This window comes from Artemia franciscana, chromosome 8 (genome assembly GCF_032884065.1).
Source record: "Artemia franciscana chromosome 8, ASM3288406v1, whole genome shotgun sequence".
Lineage (NCBI taxonomy): Eukaryota > Metazoa > Arthropoda > Branchiopoda > Anostraca > Artemiidae > Artemia > Artemia franciscana.
Genome location: NC_088870.1, coordinates 49825253 through 49847581, shown reverse-complemented (window position 1 = coordinate 49847581; position 22329 = coordinate 49825253). Strand labels below are relative to the sequence as shown.

The 22329-nt window shown below is 34.0% G+C and overlaps 2 protein-coding genes across 11 annotated transcripts in view; both read left to right on the top strand.

The window, feature by feature from the left end:
• Positions 1-19672, top strand: part of LOC136030527 (DNA repair protein RAD50-like) — a 227783-nt gene extending 208111 nt beyond the window's left edge. For 7 of the 8 annotated variants that reach the window (XM_065709563.1, XM_065709561.1, XM_065709559.1 and 4 more), the window contains one exon: positions 17790-19672. In XM_065709563.1, coding sequence (XP_065565635.1) covers positions 17790-18869 — 1080 coding nt within the window. In that variant the 3' untranslated portion in view covers positions 18870-19672. The remainder of the gene's footprint in view (positions 1-17789) is intronic. The other variant, XM_065709557.1, reaches the window with a different exon arrangement.
• LOC136030528 (uncharacterized) overlaps positions 1-22329 on the top strand; it is a 47137-nt gene that overhangs the window by 7139 nt on the left and 17669 nt on the right. Inside the window, exon 1 of one of the 3 annotated variants that reach the window (XM_065709566.1) lies at positions 12893-12943. The exons of the other annotated variants lie outside the window; for them this stretch is intronic. The gene's annotated coding sequence lies outside the window, so the exon portion shown is untranslated. Of the gene's footprint in view, positions 1-12892; positions 12944-22329 lie in introns of those variants that run through there. 3 annotated transcript variants of the gene reach the window in all.

The window sequence follows — 22329 nt, the reverse complement described above, 5'->3', positions numbered from 1 at the left end:
GTTCGTCATTTATATTCCTTGTGTCCCGGTTGTCATTTGTGTCCCGGTGTCCCGGTCTGTAACTTATCTTTGAGTGTCCCGATCGTCATTTATATCTCTCGGTCGTTCTTTGTGTCCCAGTGTCCCAGTCTGTAATTTCTTTTTGAGTGTCCCGGTCGTCATTTATATTCCCTGTGTCCCGGCTTTTAGTTTTCTTTTTCTCCTTTATTTTTCAGTTTTTTTTCCTTTTTTTAGTTTTTTTTTCTTTTTCAGTTTTTATTTTTTTTTTAGTTTTTTTATTAGTTTTTTGTTTTTTTTTCTTTTTAGTTTTTTTTTGTAGTTTTTACCTTTTTTCAGTTTTTTTAGTTTTTTTTAGTTTTTTTTTCTTTTTTAGTTTTTAGTTTTTTACCTTTTTTTTGTTTTTTTTTAGTTTTTTAGCTTTTTTAGCTTTTTGGGTATTTTCATTTTAGTTTTTTTTTGTAGTTTTTACCTTTTTTAGTTTTTTTCTTCTTTTGTATCAATGCTAAAGCCAAGGTTCAAACCTGGAGCCTCTCGGACCTAGAACCTGAAATATAACGCTTTACCAACTCAGCTACTTCGGCTTGAATACATTCGTTTTTAGCAGCTTCCTCGGGTGTTGCCATTGTAGGTTCTTCAGTCATTTTACAATTAGAAATTTCTCTTTCAACGACGATATTAAGTACTGTTGAAGAAACTCAAATTTTTCTGGGCTGCCTGCTTGAATTTCTGTTTTGCATGTGCTAAGCAGAAACTAAATGCGATTTTAACGAAGGAAGGGGCTCTAGAGCAATTTGTAAAATAACCTTTTTTCTTCATATCTTCATTAAAAAAAAAAAAAAAAAAAAAAAAAAAAAAAAAAAAAAAAAAAAAAAAAAAAATCATGGCATTTGCATTATTGCTCTCTTACATTTGTTTGATAGAAGGATTTATTTTCCTTTTTTTTAACGACAAAATATTTACAACTGGCCAATTTAATAAATTTTCCCTTAAAGGTAATTTTCTAAAATTTAGATTATGATTATTCCCTCCCCCCCCCAACAGGAGCCATTGAGCTTTAAAATTCCGAGAAGGTTGAGTGGGATGTTGAACCAACAAACTTTTTGCACTCTTCTACTATTAATAATACTTTAAACCCGTCCAAAGCCTCAAAGTCTGATTAAAAAAAAACAACAAATTTTTGCAATGATCCTAGAATACAGGGGTGAATCTTAAGTATAGTTATATGGGGGGCAAGAGGGGTCCATACCCAAATAGTCAAGGGGCAGGTATGTATAACAACTTTTTCTCCTGCTAGAATATCAGAGAGCTCATTTAAATGGAAAATTGAAAGTTTTGGTGCGGTTCCTTAGTTGCCAGGAGGATTGGAGGGCCGTTTAGTCCCCTTCCACGTCTTCTCTCGCCCAAAGACGTCCTATAGAACTTTGAAATAGCCTGTTTGTTCAACATAGTAAAAATCCAATTTTTAAGGGAAAGTAAACGGAGAAAAGTTATTTGGTGTTGAGTCCTTCGCAAAAAATCAAATTCATTCACTGTTTTGTACTCCAAGATTGTAATTAGGCACCAAGGCTGCTTAAAACCCTGATAAATAAATCACAGATCGATCAGTTTTTTTTTCATTTCACGATTCCCCTGAAGAGTTAAGGTACCTTTGAGGACTTGTATTATTCTTGGTACATTTGAGAAGTTAAAAGCTTATGCTTATCAGATAGATGTAAAATAATAACACCCTGTAATTTCTCAAAAATTATGCTACAATTTTCTAAATAGTTTATTCCTTTGGGGATGGTCTTAACTATTAACTCATAACTTCGGGGAAAAATTGGCAACCTTAGTTTCAAAATTAAGTTTATTGTTGATCAATTGAAGTTTTGAATCAAACTTTAACAAGCTAATTTTGGAATAACCGTGGAATCTACGAAATATGTAAAGGTAAAATATGTTAAATTCAAAAGAAGAGTTAATCTCTTAAATAATAGAATGGCAAACTCATGAAAATACTGAGGTCCGAGCTAAGTTTTTTTTGATATTATTGAAATAACGCGTTTTTCAAAATCTAGCGGTAGAGGGAATAATATTTTGTTACTCATATTAATCAAAATTTAAACTTGTTTTAATGGAACAAAATAAAATTTTTCAGGGGGAAGGAGTTGAACGATAGTACAAACAACTTTTAGGTAATTTAAATATGAGGCACCAAGAAATTAAGGAAATGTATTCATTTCGGATCCCCCACCCCTCCTGAACAAGACCTTGTGCTTAACTTAAAAAATTTGGTAAATTATATGGGATATGTTAGGCATTGTTGAAATCCACATCTCTTGGGCTGCCTAATTTAAATTTCTCGTTTGTAAGTGCTTGACTAATCATTAGTAAGGCAAATCTTTTTTTTTTTCTTTTTTTACTAATAAACCAACAAAAAACAAATGAGATTGCAATGGAGAGAGGAGCTCTATTTGCAAAATACCTTTTTCTTCATTTCATCATTAAAAAAAAATATTGCCACTAGCACTCGTTCACAAATTTAATAAACGACTTATTTCTTAGTTTTTACTGACTGGATATTCGTAGCTAGTTTAATAAATTTGAATGATTAAAAAATTGAGATGTCTATTAGTAAGACTTCGCTATGGATGTGCTAATAGCCAAAAGTTACAATATGCATACTGGTACTAATTCTTCTACTGCCCCAGTGGTATTGTTAGGGGGGAGGAAGCAAGTGACCCCACTCAATAATTTGGATGAAAAATTATTGTATAGTCCATGTCCCTTGACTCTCCAGATGTAGGCCCATCTTGCCTCCCCCCCCCACCGAGTAGAAATGCTGGAGCTACGCCCCTGACTACCCCACCGCTACTGAGGTTAAGGGAACAAAATGACAAAATTTTCAAGTTTCATCCTTTGTCTACCACCCAATGTCATCGGCATCTCGTAGACGAGTCTAAAACTGCCCCGTCAATAGCCTTTGATCACTCTAATGATTGAATATCCTTGAGATTGTATGATATATTTGAAGAAAAAACATGGTCTGTGACCAATCCAACCAATGCCCAAACTAACTCAACCAACCACATTTTTGTAGAATTGGCTTGTAAAATGCGTCATAAAATAAACCTATTTAATTAAAACATACTTTTTGAATCTGAGCCATAGGTCCGTAAGCTCTCTTTTTCCCTTTGGAAACTCCAAAGCAATTGTCAATTCAGCTTGTTCAGCTTTCGTAATTCATGCGTGTAAGCAAAATCACTTTTTAGTTTTAAAAAGTATTTTTTGTTAATGATGTAACAAACATGTTATACCCCTGGGGCAGTTCGAATGGGGGGGGGGTTGTTATGGTTGCATAAACCTTAAAATTGGCTCATTTGGTTGAAATTGAAAGTTCTAGTTCCCTTTTAAAGTTGAAAGCTATTGATGTCAATTAGCCCCCCCCCCCCGCCAACTACCGGTGATTTTAACTCGTGCAAATATCACAATAATGGTTTACATTATTAAGATAGACATTTCAGGGTAATTTGTGGCAGATCTAGACATAGCCACAAGACACTATGTGTATACTTTTAATTATACGTCTACGATTACTTTAGCTAATAACATTAAGGGCATTAGGTGAATGTTTAAGGGGAGTTACAATTATAGGAAAGAAACTATACACACACAAGTATTAAAAGGTGATAAAAGCAATATCATAGGCGGCGCTGCTCTATCATCACTAGTAATATCATTTATATTTTAAAGGAGATAATTTGATTGGAAATATAAAGTTCTAGTACCCGTTGTAAGACTCAAAAGTGTTTAGAGTGCAATCACTCCTCTTCTTTAGCTTATAATTTTCCAAGCACTTTCAACCAAAATTTTAAGAAAGCCATTTTGTTAAGCATTCCCGAACGGTCTTGTAACTATATATTTAGGGGTATTGAGTAGGTTTCCCTCACACGGTTATGCAATTTGTTCTTTTTGCTTAAGAACCAAATCTTAAAATAAAATGTTGCTTAAAAATTAAATAAGAAAAGGCGAGTTCAAGATCCGTAACAACTTACCCTGAAAGACCTAACTTAACAATTTGAGCCGTTATAGTGATATTTGAGTTTGGTGAAAAGACGGGTAGTTGGTGGAGGTATAATTGAAATCCAACACTTTTAAAATAGACTTTTGGACTTGACTTTTAAATGGACTTGACTTTTAAAATGGAACTAAAACTTCTAATTTCAACCTAATGAGCGTATCTAAAGTTTATATAGCCACCCCTTCCATTCGAACCCTAAATTCCCCAGGGGTATAACATACAACACTCACCACCAGACTCTAGTAGTTTACATCAATCCAAAAGCCTTGTTATATGGGCTATGGGCTAAATTGAATAAAAGGAGTGTCTGAAAATTTATACTGGATGCATTTCGGGGACGTGTGGGGGATGGTAGCTGCACTCTTATCACTTTTATTCTTAAATAGAGCAATAAAAGTCCTGATTGTCAATCTAATGGGTCTCCTCCGAAGTATATATTGGTCGGAGGTGTTTGGGGACACTACTCGATTGGAAAAAGGAGACTGGTTGCTATCAAATCAGTTTTTACTCTTAAAATGGGCATTAAACATCAAATTTCAAGTCAAATGACCAGCATCTGAAGTTTATGCAACCACCCATTCAGTAAAACTTTATATGCCCAGGGCATAACTTAAAATCCTATTTCCATGGCACTGGAGAGCTCTGTCAACCCAAGAGGCATTGTTATAGGTATTTTGGACTATGTTGAACAAAAACGCTCAAAAATTCAATCAGATGTGGTCGGTGAAAATAGGGGTAGTCAACGTTGGGGGGCTAGTTGCTCCCAATCACTTTTGACCCTTAAAAGAGAACTAGAACTTCTAATTTTCAACTAAATGAGCTTCCTCTAAAGTTAAACACCCACCCCTTTCAGGAAAACCTTAAATGCTTTCGGGCATAACTTATAACCCTTGCCCCTAGGATTTTGGTGTCTGTTTCAACCCCAAAAGCCTTGTTTTATTATATTTGGAAAACTTAAATGATTAAATAAAATGATTAAATGATTGAAATAAAATTACTATCCCAATATGTTCATAAGATGCATTTTGGGATAATATGATGCATATGTGGGGTGGCGGGGGGTGCCCTCATATTTCTCTGACTCTCAAAAAGGGCATTAGAACTTCTTATTACCAATCCAATGAGCCCCCTTCAAAGTTTATACGACCAAACTTTCTATAAACCTTATATGTCTCCTGGCCAGAATTTTTAACCTTTGCCCTGAGGGCTCTGGGTGTTTGTCATTCTTAAAGACATAATGTCCGGACTTTTCAACTGCATTGAATAAAATAATCATCCCAAAATTTTGATCAGAACTGGTTGGGGAGGTGATTGGTGTAGGGGGGGATTTGCCTTTCAACAGCTTTTGAGTATCGAAAAGGGTACAAGCCCTCTCAATTTACAATCGAAAGAACCCTTTTTAATTTTTTTTACGACAACTCCTTCTCAACAAAGTGCCCTGGTCTAAAACCAAAAAAAAAAATAAATAAAATAAAATAATACATTGTGCCAACATAGTTCTTTACTTAGGTAGCGCGTATGAAAAAAGGGTAGTACACTTTTTCATTGACGTTTTTTTTACATCATTGTGTGTTTTTTTTTTACTTATAAAGGGATTTTGGTGTCCCCCTATTTACTGAAAAGTTTTATGGCTGCCCTGTCCAAATTTTAAAATAAGTTTTTGTAGGAATATTAACACTGCTGATATTTGAAACTAGTAGTGCCTCCTAACGTACGCTCCGTAAATAAAATGTTTCGCTTACAAGCGTGAATTGCAAAAGCTAAACAAGCGGAAAACCCTCACATTTATTGCTTAAATAAGAGAAAGTGATTTGTCTGGTGCTTTCTCTCATCGCCTTATTCTGTCTTCTTTTATACGTATCTATTACATTAATTTTTTCTTTTTGTTTCTATTCGTGTAGTTATCTATGTAAATATACTTTTTATGAAAAAATGGATTGGATAGACATTGCAATGATTATTTCCATTAGACCATTTTACTATGATTTTTTGACAATTTCAAATTGATTACTATGATTTTTATTTTTGGAATTTCAAGGGGAAAAAGAGAGGCTATGGACCTATGGTTCCGTTTTAAAAAGTATATTTTAATTAATTACGTTAATTTTATGACGCGTTATTGCAAGCCAGTTCTAAAAAAACGTGGAATTTTGCATTTTCTGCCAGAAGAAAGATCGCAGATGCGTGTTTATTTGTTGTTGTGTTTTTCTAGGGCTGATCAAATCGAACCAGACATCGTATATTATCGGGAAAGGAAATCATTTGATCGGAAGTCAAAAGTTTTAGTGTTCTTTTAAGTAACTAAATATTTTGGAGAGCAGCTAGCCCCCCTACCACACCCATTCTTTCGAAAAAGTCGACCAATGAAAATTTTGAGGTTTTTTTTCAAAATATTGAGCTATTTTTTTCAATATAATCGAAAAATCTAATAACTTTGTCTTTGAGGATGACTTGACCCCCTAAATCTGATGAAGATTAATCCTAAGTATGAAAATTTGATCTATGACTTTTTGATATTTTCGAAGAAACTACTCAAAATTTAAACTCATACAAAATCATATTATATGTAAATATGTACGAGGACAGTTTTCACAGCAACACCTGACATTTTTTCCCGTTTTGGGGACAGACCGTAAACCATCTTTGTTCAAGTTTTTCAAGCATAAGATGTTCATGATTGGCTCTAGAGGAGGGGGTGATTTACAAGGATTACTGGATTACCAATAAGTTTTTCCATTCGTTCGTAGAGTTCTCTAGTATGATAAACGTTTTGGAGTGGTTTTTCATTAAAATCACTTGCCATTTTATAGGTGCTATCCCATTTTTTTTTCCAAAACCAGACAGATCTTCGGTGGCTCCTAGAATTGATCTCTAATCTTAAAATAAGATCTTAATATTTTTGGAACCAAAATAGCAGGTCGATTCTCTTGATCTATTAATTGTTATCAAAATCCTTTTTTTAAGTTTGGTTGTGTTATATAAAACAGTTCATGGTAACGAACTGTAGTAAGAAGCGAGCCGGCTCAATAGTAACCGAAACTCTATGAGGGGGCAAACCCCCTCATATACATATTAAAAAAACACAAATATAGAAGTTTGTTGTAAATAGTTACTTCATAAGAATCGTATTTTAATGCTGATTTTAAATATGTAAGTTTCATCAAGTTTAAACTTACCCATCAAAAGTTATGAGCCTGAGAAAATTTGCCTTATTTTAGAAAATAGTGTAAAACACCCTCTACAAGTCACAGAATCTTAAGAAAAATCACAACATCAGATTCAGCTTATCAGAGAACCCTACTGTAGAAGTTTCATGCTCCTATATACAAAAATGTAGAGTTTTGTATTTTTTGCCAGAAGACAAATCAGGGATGCGTGTTTATTTGTTTGTTTTTGCTTTGTTTTCTTACTCAGTGGTGATTGTATCGACCCAGTGGTCCTAGAACCAAAAAAATTGGAGGGCACCTAGGCCCCCTCCCGCGCACTTTTTTCCCTAAAGTATCCAGATCAAAATTTTGAGATAGCCATTCTGTTCAACTTAGTCGAAATCCTAATAACTATGTCTTTGAGGACCACCTAATCCCCCACAGTCCCCAGGGGAGGGGCTGCAAGTGACAAACTTTGACCATTGTTTACGCGTAGTAATGGTCATTGGGAAGTTTACAGACGTTTTCAGGGGTTTTATTCGCGATGGGGTGGGAGTGGGTCGGGGAAGAGGGTTAAGTGGGAGGATCTTTCAGTGGAAGAATTTATCATGATAGAAGAAAATATTGATGAAGGGAGCGCAGGATTTTCTAGCATTATTTAAAAAGAAACAATGAGAAAATGAATAAAAAATTGTTTTCACCTGGAAGTAATGAGTAGCATTAAAACTTAAAACGAGCATAAAATATTACGTATAAAAGAAGGTTTTCTCCTGTACAATACCCTGCTCTTTACGCTAAAGCATTTTTAGTAGTTTCAAATATTTAATCTGCGGATTTTGTGATTCAGGGTCATTCTTAAAGATTTGGGATAAAATTCAAGTTTTAGTGTACAGAGCGAGGTATTGACGAGGGGGCAAACCCCCTCTTATACATAATAAAAAACACAAATATAGAAGTACGTTACGTAAGTTAATTCGTAAGGTACGTATGTTTATTACTAACAAAAACGGTCGCACAAAAAATAAAAAAAATTTATTTGCATTTTTAAGTAGCCAAAAACTGGAAGGCAACTAGGCCTCCTCTCCCAGCCTTTTTTTTCCAAATCATCCAATCAAAACTCTGAGAAAGCTATTTAGCAAAAAAAATAATATACAAATTTTGTTTTAATTATTCATGTGCGGTGAGCCAAAATCAAAACATGCATTAATTCAAAAACGTTCAGAATTAAATAAAAAAAAACAAGTTTTTAACTGCAAACAAGGGGCGACATTAAAACTTAATTTTTTAAAATTTCTCGTCGGCTGCTCAATTTTACATTTGGGGAGAATTTTTTAGGAAGAAATTTCCTATGGATTTCCAAGGGTAGTATACCAGTCCTTGCCTCTGATTCCTATTTTTTTACTACAAGCTACTAAGAAAATTCAAACTAATTAACATTTTAATAGCAAAGTAAACTAAAAGTCACTCTGGTGGAAGGTTATCAAAATAGTTAATCTCTAATATCTCAGAAATAGCTAAAAGTGTGGTGAAACTTTCAAAGAGTTATTGCAGCTGTGTAAGTATACTAGAAATTTGATTTGGGGGAGAGAAAAGAGAGGGAGCTAGAAAAATGTAAATCCCTGATCTACCTAAATCTTTTCTCCACTATTAACCCCCAAGATCAATTCTTTTGATGTATCTGTTATTATAAAGACTCTGTTTCTTAGAGTTTCGATTACTATTGAGCCGTATTGCACCTTAATTACAGTTCATTACCACAAACTTATTCATCCAGCATTCATCGTACAATTACTTCTAGTGTAATTTGATTTCGGTGTCAACATGACAACTTCTGTGCTAAAGCATGCAAAACCAAACTAGCATTTTACAGATTAAGATTTCTTCTATTTATTTCTACGACAAGAAATCTTCCTCACCACTTCTTCTTATGCAAGACGAATTGTAAAATATTTTTCTTTTCGTATGTCCTCGATCTTCTCATCCTACACCAAAAACTTTCTTTCCTCACAGGCTATTCTACTTCATCTATCCTCTGCTAAATAAAAAAAAACGTCACGTGACAAATCGTCAAACCTACCACTTTTGCTTTTTTTGCTTCTCAATTTTTTGTTGTTTATGTAAGAGTATAAATGGCTTGCAAAAATATGTCATAAGATTAACCTAATTAATTAAAACATACTTTTTAAAACAGAACTATTGGTTCTCATAGAACCATAGCCTCTCTTGTTCCCTTTGGAACTCTGAAGCTATTGTCAAAACACTCTAATGGAAATAATTATGCAATCTCTATCCAAATCCACTTTTTCGTAGAAAAGAAAATACTTAGAAAACTCTACGAACAAAAAAGAAAAACAAAAAAATCGGCGAAATAGATACGAAAAATGAAGACAGAATTAGGCAAAAGAAAAAAACACCCGACAAATTACTTTCATGTATTTAAGCAATAAGTATGACTTAGTTCCAATTTTTCCGCTTTTGTAATTCACGCGTGTAAACTAAACATTTATTTTTTTCAACGTACTAAGCAGTATCTTGATCTACGTCACCAATGTTGCAAAATAAATGTTTCAGCTTTTAAATTTCTGCAATGTGTGTTTTATGTCCTTTTAAATGCATTATTAATCCACGAATCGTTATAATATAAATTAAATAAGATTTTGTAACGTAGAATTGTAATTTTGTATTTTTTGAACTTTTTTTTTAAACAAAATTACTCAAAAGAAAACAGTTAATAAGTAGAGAATGATTGTACCTCAAATTTATTATAAACTGTTCTTCAGTCTTATGTATATTAACTACAAATTCAGAATTCCCTTTACATATATAATTTTTGAAAAGTTGAAATTAATGAGACGGTAACTCTGATCTTTGATTTCAACTTACACTTTAGCATCAGAGGATGATAAAATGTTTATCGTTGAGTGCCTTTAATGGCGCTTGGTAATTACAAAGTAACTCGTATAGATAGTAACTTCTGTCTGTCTTGAATTTGCTAGCTTGGGCGTTTCCGGATAAGCTAGGACGACGAAATTTGATAGGTGTATCATGGACGAGTCCAAATCAAATTAGAAATAGTCCTTTTCTAGATTTGACCATCCGGGTGGGGTGGGGAGGGAGTGGGGGTACGGTCAATTCGGAAAAGTTAGAAGAAATGAGATATTTTTAACTTACGAACGGTTGATCGGATCTTAATGAAATTTGATATTTAGAAGGATGTCGTGTCTCAGAGCTTTTATTGCTCTTATTTATATTATTGCTCTTAATCAGGGATACCGGAATCTTGAAAAACACTTAAAGTGGAAAGATCGGCATAATACTTGGGGGGAAGAATAAGCAAAAGCCCTATATACGTCATTGACATAATCGGACCGGATCCACTCTCTTTGGAGGAGTTGGGAGAGGTAGAACTAATTTGGTAATGCGGAAAAATTAGAAAAAATGAGGTATTTTTAACTTATGAACAGGAGATTGGATCCTAATAAGATTTGATATTTAGAAGCAACTCGTGTCTTCGAGGTTTTATTTTAAATTCTGACCAGATCCGGTGATATTGGAGGGAGTTGCAAGAAGAAACCGGAAATCTAGGAAAACGCTTAGAGTTGAGAGATCGTGATAATACATGTTGGGAAGAATGAGCACAAGTTCTAGATACGTGATTGGCATAACCAGACTGGAGAGGTTCTCTTTGGGGGAGTTGGGAGGGGGGGGTAATTTGGAAAAATTCAAAAATTAGGTATTTTTAACTTACGAATTGGTAATAAGATTTTAATGAAATTTGATATTTAGAAGGACCTCGTGTCTTAGAGCTGTTTTTTAAATCCCAACTGGAGCCGATGACATTGGGGGGGAGTTGGAGGAGGAAACCAAAAATCTTGTAAAACGCTTAGAGTGTAGAGATCGGGATGAAACTTTAGGAAATTCGGTTAATTCGGAAAAGTTAGAAGAAATGAGGTATTTTTAACTTAAGAATGGTTGATTGGATCTTAATGAAGTTCAATATTTAGAAGAATGTCGTGTCTCAGAGCTCTTATTGTAAGTTCTCACCTGATCTGGCAAAATGGGGGGGGGGGGAGTTGGAGGGGGAAACCAGAAATCTTGGAAAATGTTTAGAGTGGAGAGATCAGGATGAATCTTGGTGAGAAAAATGAGCAAGGACCTAGATAAGTGATTGAAAAAACTGGAACGGATCTGCTCTCTTGGGAGGGGGGAGGGGTTGATTCGAAAAAATTAGAAAAAATGAGGTATTTTTGACTTACGAACGAGTGACTGGATCTTATTGAAATTTGAGAATTAGAAGGTCCTCGTGAATCAGACCTTTTATTTTCAATCCCGTTACTCGCAAATGGATATACTGGCGTTGTTGTTTTTATATTCTCGGTACGCTTGGTGACTTAAGGTACCTATGAGGAGATCTATTATTCGTGACAGTTTTTGGGAGTTAATAAGTAACGTATTTTAATGAAAATTTAAGCTTGTTTTGAGGCAAATAATGTGAATTTTATTTTAATTGAAACACTACGACAGACACACAGAGGATTTTTTTCGGGGAGGGGGATAGAGTAATAATTTTTTTTTTGATAATTTAGAATTGAGACACCCAGAAATCTGGAAAATGTATTAATTTTTCCCCTCAGCCCCCAGCCTACAACACTGAGAATAACTCCCTGAAATCGGCGAATTATTTGAACAATGTTTGGTACTGTTGAAAAAACTCCACTTTTTCTGGGCTGCTTGCTTGAATTTCTGTTTTGCATGTGCTAAGCAGAAACTAAATGGGATTTTAACGAGGGAAGGGACCCTAGAGCAATTTTTTAAAGTACGTCTTTCTTCATATCTTCATTAAAAAAAAAATCATGACAACCAGCTCTCGTACATTTGTTTGATAGAAGGACTTATTTTCCTTTTTTTAATGACGAGATATTTACAACTAGTTGATTAAAAACTTTTCTCTTAAAGCTAGTCTTCTAAAATTCAAATTACAATCATTCCCTCCCCCCAATTGGAATCACTGAGCTTTAAGATTCCGAGCAGGTTGAGTGGGCTGTTGAACCAAAAAACTATATGCACTCTTCTACTATTAATAATACTTTAAATCCGTCCTTAGTTTCAAAGTCTGATTGACAAAAAGGCGGAATTTTTGGCAATGGTTCTAGAATGCAGGGATGAATCTCCAGCATATTTATATAGGGGACGAGATGAGTCCATACCCGGATAGTCAAGGGGCAAGGGATATATAATAATTTTTTTCCTTGCAATACTGGACAAACAACACCCGTGCTAGAATATCAGAGAACTCATTTAACCGGAAAATTAAAAGTTTCAGTGTGTTTATTAAGTCGCAAGATGGATTGGAGGGCCGTTTAGTCCCATTCCACGTTTCTCTCGCCCACATCCGTCCTATAGAACTTTGAAATAAGCTTTTTTTATATTCTCGATGCATTTGAAGAGTTAAGATACCTTAGGGGAGTTGTATTATTCTTGCTACATTTGGGAAGTTTAAAGTTTATGCTTATCAGATAGATGTAATATAGTGACATCCGGTGATTTGTCAAAATTATGCAAAAATGTTCTAAATAGTTAATTCCCTTGAGGATGGTCTTAACTATTCACTCATAATTTTATGGAAATACTGACCACATATAGTTTTAAAATTAAGCTTTTGTTGATCAGTTGAAGTTTTGAATCATACTGACAAGGTAATTTTGGAACAACCATGGAATCTACGAAATGTCTAAAGGTAAGATATCTTAAATTCAAAAGAGTTAATCCCTTAAAGAATATAATAAAAGGCAAATTCATGAAAATGCAGAGGTCGGAGCCAAGCTTTTTTTTTGCTGATATACAAAAAAGGCATTTTCAATATTTAGCAGTAAAAGGAACACTAGGCTATCTATTTTACCTGAAATACTATCTATTTTAATGGAAATACCAGAAATAGTCATTTTAACTAAAAAGGTGTTTCCAATGTATAGAGACACCCTTCCCCAAATCGGACCCCCTTAATATTTGTACCTCGTCTTAATCAAACTTTAAACTTGTTTAATGTAAATAAAATAGTCTCTTCAGGGAGGAGGGATTGAACAGCAGTAAAAAGAACTTTTGGATAATTTAAATATGAGGCACCCATAAATTAAGGAAACGCATTCATTTTGGCTCCAACAGCTCCTTCTGCACAAGACCCCGAACATAACTCCAAAAATTTTGCATATTATGTGGGAAATGTTAGTCAATGTTGAGAAAAATCCACATTTCCTGGGTTGCCTATTTGGACTTCTCCTTTGTATGTGTTTGACTAACCATTAATAATACAAATATTTTTGTCCCTTTTTTACTGATAAGCCAGTAAAAAAACGAATGTGATTTTAATGGGGAGAGGGGCTCTAGAGAACTTTTGTAAAGTACTTTTTCTTCATTTCATCATTAAAAGAATTATTGCCGCTAGCACTCGTTCAGATATATGATAAACGGACTAATTTCTTAGTTTTTTCACTGACTCAATATTCGTAATAATAAGTTTTAATTATTAAAAAATTAAGATGTAAGTTACTAAAACATGGCTAGAGATGTGCTACTAGCCAAAAATTAAAATGTGGATATTGGTACTACTTCTTGTCTTAATCTCGTAGGCGAGGCTAAAACTGCCCCATCGGGAGCATGTGATATGATGGCCACGCATTATCTATAGAAAATCTTCAAATACTAAATGAAGTGATCGACTGGTAATCGATAGGAAGGTTTTTGTAGGACTTCCATTTCCCAAGTAGAAAATGTTAAGGTTTATAGATTTTAGTAATATATTTAAAAAAGGCTACAAATTTACGAAGGCCGAAAATTGTTTAGAAGAAATGAATTAGAAGTCTATGCTATTTTCAAATCATCCTGAAAAATAATGGCGCTGGGTGCTGGCTACCCTCCGATCACTTTTGACTCTTAAAAAGGGCTCTAGAACTTCTGATCTACAGTCGAAAGAGTCCCAATTTATAAAAACCTTATATGCCTTGGGGCATAACTTATAACCCTTGTCCCTAGGCTGTGGGGGTTGTGTCAACGATAGAGGTATTATTGAAAGGAAGGCGAAGGAGGGGATATAGCTGACCTCCATCACTTTTGACTCTTAAAATAGAACTACAACTTGGAATTTTCAACCAAATGATTCCCTTCTGTGGTTTATATGACCACCCATTCCATAAAAATCTTATGTGACCCTTGGACATAACTTGCAACCCTTTTCTTTAGGCTCTGGGGGGAGGGTCCTAATTACCCTCCGATCACTTTTGACTATTAATATGGACACTAGGAGTTCTGATTTCCAATTAAACGATCACCGTTTCCACAAAACTTTATTTGTTAAAAATGTCTAAACGGCATAACTATAACCTTTGTCCTGAGGACTATGGGGCTGTTGTCATCCCCAAAGACATAGTAACTAGAATTTTCAGCTTTTTTGAACAAAGTTAAGGTCTCAAAACTATTGTCTAAAAGTTTCGACTTGGTGTGTTTGGGAAAATGATGGATGGACGGGGGGGGGATGTGTGTGTACCCCCAAATCACTTTTGACTCTGAAAAAAGGGCACCACAACATTGAATTTCCTATCGAATGAGCTCCTTTTGAAATTTATAAGACAACTCCTTCTATACGAAGTGCCTTGGTCTGAAACCAAAAATAATACAAAAAATATGAATAAATGGTACCTTGTGCACACACCATTCTTTTATTTAGGTTACAGGTTATTTATTTAGGTTTTCAGGTTACAGTTACAGGCTATTTGAATGATTTGGAAGTTATTTGGCGAGTATCATCATTACTACCGCTACTTTTTTCTCTAGCTACCCCCTTTCTTCTATTTTTGACAAGTGTACATTTTTTTGTTGTTTCTGATTAATGATTCTACCTCTCCGTCAGCCTTGTTATATGACGGCATCTATTAGTTGTACTTCTTATATATATTTTTTCTAATCTCTAGTTGATTTGTTTCATATTTTATGCTTTACTAAAAAAAAGCAACAAAAAAAAAGAAATCACAATTGATAGGTAATTTAATTGACATATATTAATATTTATTCCTTAAAGTTTTGATGATTTTTATTTATGAAAGCAAGTAAAGTGAAAAAATTTAATACATATTTTGTTTTCAGTAAAGCGCGGATTATGTTCTGGTCTTGAGAGGGTATGAAGGTTATCACCCCTACTCATGTCACTTTTTGCTTGTTTCGAACTTGACTCGGTTATTTGAAATTTCTGTTCTTTTTTAGTTATGTTTATTTATTGATCGTGATTTGTGGTAATTTTACACTTGGAATATTATTTGGCTTGATTTCTGATCATTCTTGGCAAACATAGCTCTTTACATTTTTTTTGAAAAACCTGTTTTGCAGAGAAAACCTTTTATATAATTTCTGTTTCTTTTTTATAGACATAGTTTTTTCTTTTTGAAAAAATAAGATTTTATATCTTTTCAGTTTTTTCTAAAAGAATCATTTGTATGGGTTGCTATTTGTATATTGGAAAAACTTTTTTAACAATTTTTGATCCTGGCACAAAATAGTATTTTTTAATTTAAATTTTATAGCTTCTGAATTTGACTTGAAATTTTAATATTATTCCCAAATAATTCTATCTTTGCTTTTTGACAACCTGGATATACATATATTCTTTTTATTTATTTAAATAGTAAGAACAGAAGTAGTAATAACAGTATCCCCAAAAATTTCAACTTAATACCCCACTCGTTCTCGATATAATGCTGAGGTGTGTTATTGGCAACCATAAACCTAATGCCTTTTGATTTATTTTAAAGCAAAATTTATTTTTAAATACCAACGGGCCAATTGCATAATTATAGATGGTTTACATGCCTAATATCAACAAAGACATAGTCGTTGGACCATGCTAATGTGCTGAACAAAATGAACAAAATGGCTCTTTCAAAATTTTGACTGGATGCGTTTGGAAAATAAATTGACTTGAGAGAGGGGCTACTTTCTCTCCAAAATCTTTCTCTTCAGTAACTGTATTCGTAGCATTAAAAGTATTCTTACAATGCCTCCTGGCTAGTTCAAAATTGCACAAAACTTACCCTTAGAGATTTAAATTAGTTAAGTAAGTTGTTCTTCTGATATTCCTTTGTAGCCTTTTTGAAAGTCCAAGTGCTCATAATTTGTTTTGATTTTATTCAACGTCCACCTAAATTTTCCTTAAAAGCTTCACCTTAATACCCTTAGCTTGCCCAGTAGTAATAGCTGTAGCAGCATTAATAGCAATATTTTCATAGCACTTTTGCTGTTACATCCTTTTGAAAACCTGCATAAAGAGAGCGTGTTCTGACTCAGCTCACCTTACTCGCTCAAATTTTCTTGACAATTTCGACTTCACACCCTTAGACATAGTTATGATAGCAGTCATAGTAGCAGTATTGATATTACTAGTAATAGTATTTTATCACGGTATTACTACTAGCAGCAGTAGTATTAATCTCTTGTCTTTTTGTCACTAGAACATCCCTATCATCAAGTTCTGGAAGTTTTAACTTAATACAATTAGCTATTGCTATGCCATTACTGATATGTCGTTTTGGTAACCCGTATGTTCATATACTTCTTGAATTTTCCCTCTCAGTGCTATTTGCCTTAAAAATAGTTGCGATGTAAGTAGTAGAGATAGTAGCAGTAGTAAGTAAGCAGCAGTAACATCAGTAATAGCAGCAGTGTGAAGATATTGCCTTTTGGTCAAACAATCTTCCCCTTTAAGTGTTCTCTGAATGTTCCAACTTAATAACCATATCAATTCGTGAGATATGCTATTTTGACAATGTGCATAGACATATCAGTTTTTTATTTAGTTCAAATTCCCACTAAATATAGTGTAGTGTGGTAGTAGTAGTGGTTTTGGCTGTAGTAGTATTGCTAGCAAGCAAATATTACCTTTTTGATCATCTCGCTTATTGTTTCGTTAATTTTCCGAATTAATATTTTCAGTTATTCCTGTGTTGTACCCCTTTGACCACTTGTGTACGCATAACATGTTTTGATTTGGATGTCACCTTCAAAGACCTAATTTCAGGAAATCTGAACCACGTTGAACAAAATGGCTATTTCAACATTTTGCTTAAATTTGCTCGATGAAGTAGTGAGCGTGGGAGGTGGTTAGTTGCTCTCAAATAACTTTCTACTATAAAAGGGGCACTAGCTCTTTCAATACCCAATCGAATGATCCATTTTCCAATCCAAAATGATCAAGGGCAGATGCCCTCCACAAAAATGCACCCCCATCGCTCTTTACTTTCGCACTACAATTGTACTGCCGATGATACCCCTCTCCCTATAGCTGTTTTGTGGTTCTACTAATATTATACGCTGCTAATCTTGTGACTCAATATAATTACTAAGAATTATATATCCTTTAAGACTTCACTCTTGTGACACAGTCTTAGATTTTGTACAATGCTGAACCAATCTATTTTTCATGTCTTTTGTTATTTTGTTTTACTCATCCTAGTCATCTCTGGCGCCAGCTTTGTTTCTCGTTCGATTTTATTTTTGCGAAGCTTATTCTTTATATTTCTAATTTCCTCCTATTTTTTCAGAGAGGAATTTCTGCAATAAAAACAAATCTGCAGGACAAATATAAACTTTTAGAAGGCAATCCCGTTAAGTTACAAAAACTAGATCATCAGATGGAAAAACACAAATTTGTGGGTGCAGATATAAAGACTCAGTTTTTGGCAATAGGTAAAGAACAAGATGTTCTTCCCATGAAGTTGCCGGAAATTGACAAGACAGATGTTGATCTTAAACAAATTTTTAGTGAAAAGAAGCAACTGACTGACGACATTGCCTCTCAAACTGATCATGATATAGCTAAAACTCAACTTGCTGCTGCTTTATTTGAAGTGTCACTATTGAAAGCAACAATTACTAGATTGGAAACTCAAAACGAGACATTATTTAGGGAAAATGAAAGACTAGCCAATATGGAGCATCAACTGAACATTACTCTTAGTGAAAACAAATCTCTCAAGGAGGATACTGCTCGATTGAAGACAGAAAATATACTGCTTTTGCAAGATGTCTCAGTCAAAGATGTGTTTGCCAGAAGTATTCGAAGGGAAAATGAAGAGCTAATTTCGAAAAATGATTCTCGTCTCAAAGAAGCTTTTTTTGAGGTGTCGTCTTTGAAAGAAGAAGTCACTAATTTATATATAGAAATAGAAGTCCCGGAATTTTGTCGAATTTTGAGAGAGGAGGAAGAAAGTGCAAAAAAATATGAAGAAGAAATTTCATGCCTAAAATCTTATGTTGATTATCTTCAAATGAAAATCAACGAATTAGAAACAACTTCAGAATCTCTTAAACAAGAAGTTGGAGACAAAAGCTGTTTGAGCGAAACTTCCGAAAAAATACTTATCAATTTGACAGACAAAGAAGATAAAACCCAGAACCAAACTGATGAATTAAAAACAGTTAGAAAGAAAGTATTACGAATTGAAAGTGCGAAACATGGACCTGTAGTAGAAAAAGAGGATATTCTGACAAAAATGGGTTATGAGATTCACTCTCTTAAATCCGAAATCCTTGAATGCACTACAAAGAATCTGGAGCTAAAAGAAGAAATAACCAAGAAGGAGAAGGAATTTAAAAAAAAAATTATTTTAGGTCTCATCTAAAATCAGTGATGTTAGAGGTGACTTCTTTAAAAGAGAAAGGCAAAGAAGGTAAAGAAGAACTTTTATGCCTTAAGTCATATGTAGATTATCTCCAAATAAAAATCAATGAATCAGGAACAACTTCAGAATTTCTTAAGCAAGAAGTTGGAGAAAAAAGCATCTTGCTCGACACTTTAGAAAAAAAGCTTATAAATTTGAAAGACAGACAAGATGAAATTTTGAACAGATTTTTGGAAAAACTGGATATTTTTTATCGCGACTTGTTTTGACTGATTGGAATATTTTTTATTTATTTTTTTTATTTTAAGACGTTTCGATATTCATGAATAAAGAATTCAGCTAAAAGACCTTACGATGTCTGACGAATCCCTACCTGTTTACTCTATAATGTGTACTCTCTGAAATTTCTTAAAACTGAGTCAACAGGTATGACGGGAGTCAGGTAGCGGAGGAGGATTTGCTAGATGTTTTTCAGGGAAATTTCCCACAAAATATTCTGGTTAGTCTTCCCAATTGAATGACCATATCTCTACCATTAAGTTGTACTTTTTAGGATTATATTCCGTGAGAAAGGTTGAGATGGTTAGGATATTCTCTGCTGATAAAGCATTGCAGATTGACCAAGATTGCCCTTGTTTAGCAACTGTTTAATGCCAAATGAAAAGGACACCACCCTTCCCTTGGGTGGGAGGGTGTCATGAGGGAAGGTTTGAGGGAAATGAAAACTTCTTTGTACTGTGTAAAGAGTGAGTCTTTGAATGGATTGGGATGAAGGAAGAGCGTGCATAGCTACGTTTGACTCAGGCAGCTTGCTGATGGAGTGAGTGGTATGTTTAACCAACTATTAGGTACGATATGCTTGCTTTTACTATTAATAATGGTTTTAATCCGTGCTTACCAAGTGGCTAGCATACAAGACCTGAAATATTTTTAATTTTCTGCTGTTTTTCATTTAAGACAAATAGTCCATTTTAATTCGGAAATTTAAATTTTGAATATCCAATAAAAATAATTTGTTGAACACACCTCCACAAAATGTTTTCATCAAATCACGATTTTCGTAAACTCACCCGCTTTTCCCTCCAAGATTCTAACTAGGTGCTAAGCCTGGCTAAAATCTTGCATAATTAACCACAAATGGATATTCTGTTTTGTTTTTATTATCAACATATTTGGGGACTTCAAGTACCCCTGAGGAAATACATTATTCTTACTACTTTAAGGGATCCCATGAATGCTTAAAGGAAAAAAAGATTAAATTCTAAGAATAACTTATCTTTTATAGGATATAATAGCCAATTCACTAGAACTTAAATGGTAGAGCAATTTTTTTTTATGAAGACACAAAAAATGCATTTTTAAAAATTTAACAGTTTAGTGAATTTTAGGCTAGTATTTTTATTTTAATCTTGTTTAATTAATACACCAAAAATAGTATTTTTTACCAAAATATTGCAAAAAAAGCAAAAATATCGGGGGGAAAGAAGGGTACATACCCAGATAGTCAAGGGGAAGGAAATATATAATATTTTTTCCAACCATTATTGGAAGGAGGAGGTGGGGGGTAACGGTCCCTCCCCTACAAAAACACACCTTGCAAGAATATCACACCCTTGCAAAACTCATTTAAACGTAAATTAAAGGTTCCATTGCATTTTTTAAGTAGCCAAGAGGATTGGATGGCCGTTTAACCCCCTTCCACGTGTCTCTGCCCGAAACCGTCTTATAGAACTTTGAAATAGGCGGTTTGTTCAACATAGTTTGAAGATCCAATTTTTGAGGCAAAATATGGCATATGGGAGGAAAATTTTTTCGGAGTCCTCCGCAAGAAATCCAATTCATTCTCTGTTTTGTACTCCAAGATTGTAATTCGACGACAATGCCACTTAAAACCCTGATTAATAAATCACAAACGAATAAGCTTTTTTCATAGTCTCCTATCTTCGAAGAGTTAAGGTACCTTCGGGGAGATGTATTATTCTTGATATATTTGGGAAGTTAAAAGTTTATACTCATCAGGTAGATGAAATATAATGACATCCTATAGTTTGTCAAAATTATGCTAAAATTTTCTAAATAGTTCAATCCTTTGGGGGTGTTCTTAATTACTCTCTCATAACTTCGGGGCGATATTGACAACGTTTAGTTTCAAAATTAAGTTTATTGTCGATAAGATGAAGTTTTGAATCAAACTTTAACAAGCTAATTTTGGGATAACCATGGAATCTGCTAAATGTGTAAAGGTAAAATATATTAAATTCATAAAAAGAGTTGATCCCTTAAAGAATATAACGCAAACTCATGAAAATGCAAAGGTTGGAACTAAGATTTTTTGCTAATATAGATAAAAGTCATTTTTCAAAATCTAGCGGTAGAGGGAGTAATATTTTGTAACTCGTGTTAATCAAACTTTAAACTTGTTTAAATGGCAATAAATCGAATTTTTCATGGGGGTGGGGTTAAACAATATTACAAAAAACTGTTAGATAATTTAAATATGAGTCACCCAGAAATTTAGGAAATGTATTTATTTTGGATCCCCCACCCATCCTGAACAAGGTCCTGTGGATAACTTCAAAAATTTTTGGCAAATTAAATGGGAAATGTTAGGCATTGTTGAGAAAAATCCACATCTCTTGGGCTGCCTATTTAAATTTCTCCTTTGTAATTGTTTGACTAACCATTAATAGGGCAAACCTTTTTTTTTTACTGAACAATCGACAAAAAAAAAGAAAAGAAAACTGAGATTGCAATGGAGAGAGGAGCTCTAGAGAACCTTTTTCTTTATTTCATCATTAAAAAATTATTCCCATATTCAATTCAATAAAATTCAATTCGGTTCAATTAAAATTCAGTTCAAAAATTCAATAAAAAAGGACTTATTTTTTAGTTTTTTCACAGACTGGATTTTGGTAACTAGTTTAATAAGTTTGAATGATTAAAAAATTGAGCTGTCTGTTAATAAAACTTGGCTAGGGATGTGCTAAAATCAAAAAGTTACAATACGCATATTGGTACTACGTCTTCTACTGCCCCCAGTGGCATCGTTAGAGGGAGGAAGCAAGTGCCCCCACCCAATTATTTGGATGAACCATTATTATATGGCCCAAGTCCCTTGATTCTCCAGATGTAGGCTCGTTTTGCCTCCCCCAACCAATAGAAATATTGGAGCTACGCCCTCGACAACCCCACTGCTGCTGAGATTAAGGGAACAAAATGAAAAAAAAATTGAAGTTTCATCCTTTGTTTACCGCTATACGTCATCGGCATCTCTAAGACGAGTCTAAAATTGCCCCGTCAATAGCCTGTTATCACTCTAATGATTGAATACCCTTGAGATTGTATGATATATTCGTAGGATAAAAATGGTCTTTGACCAATCAAACCAATGCCCAAATCAACTCAACTAACCACATTTTTGTAGAATTGGCTTGCAAAAACGCGTCATAAAATAAACCTA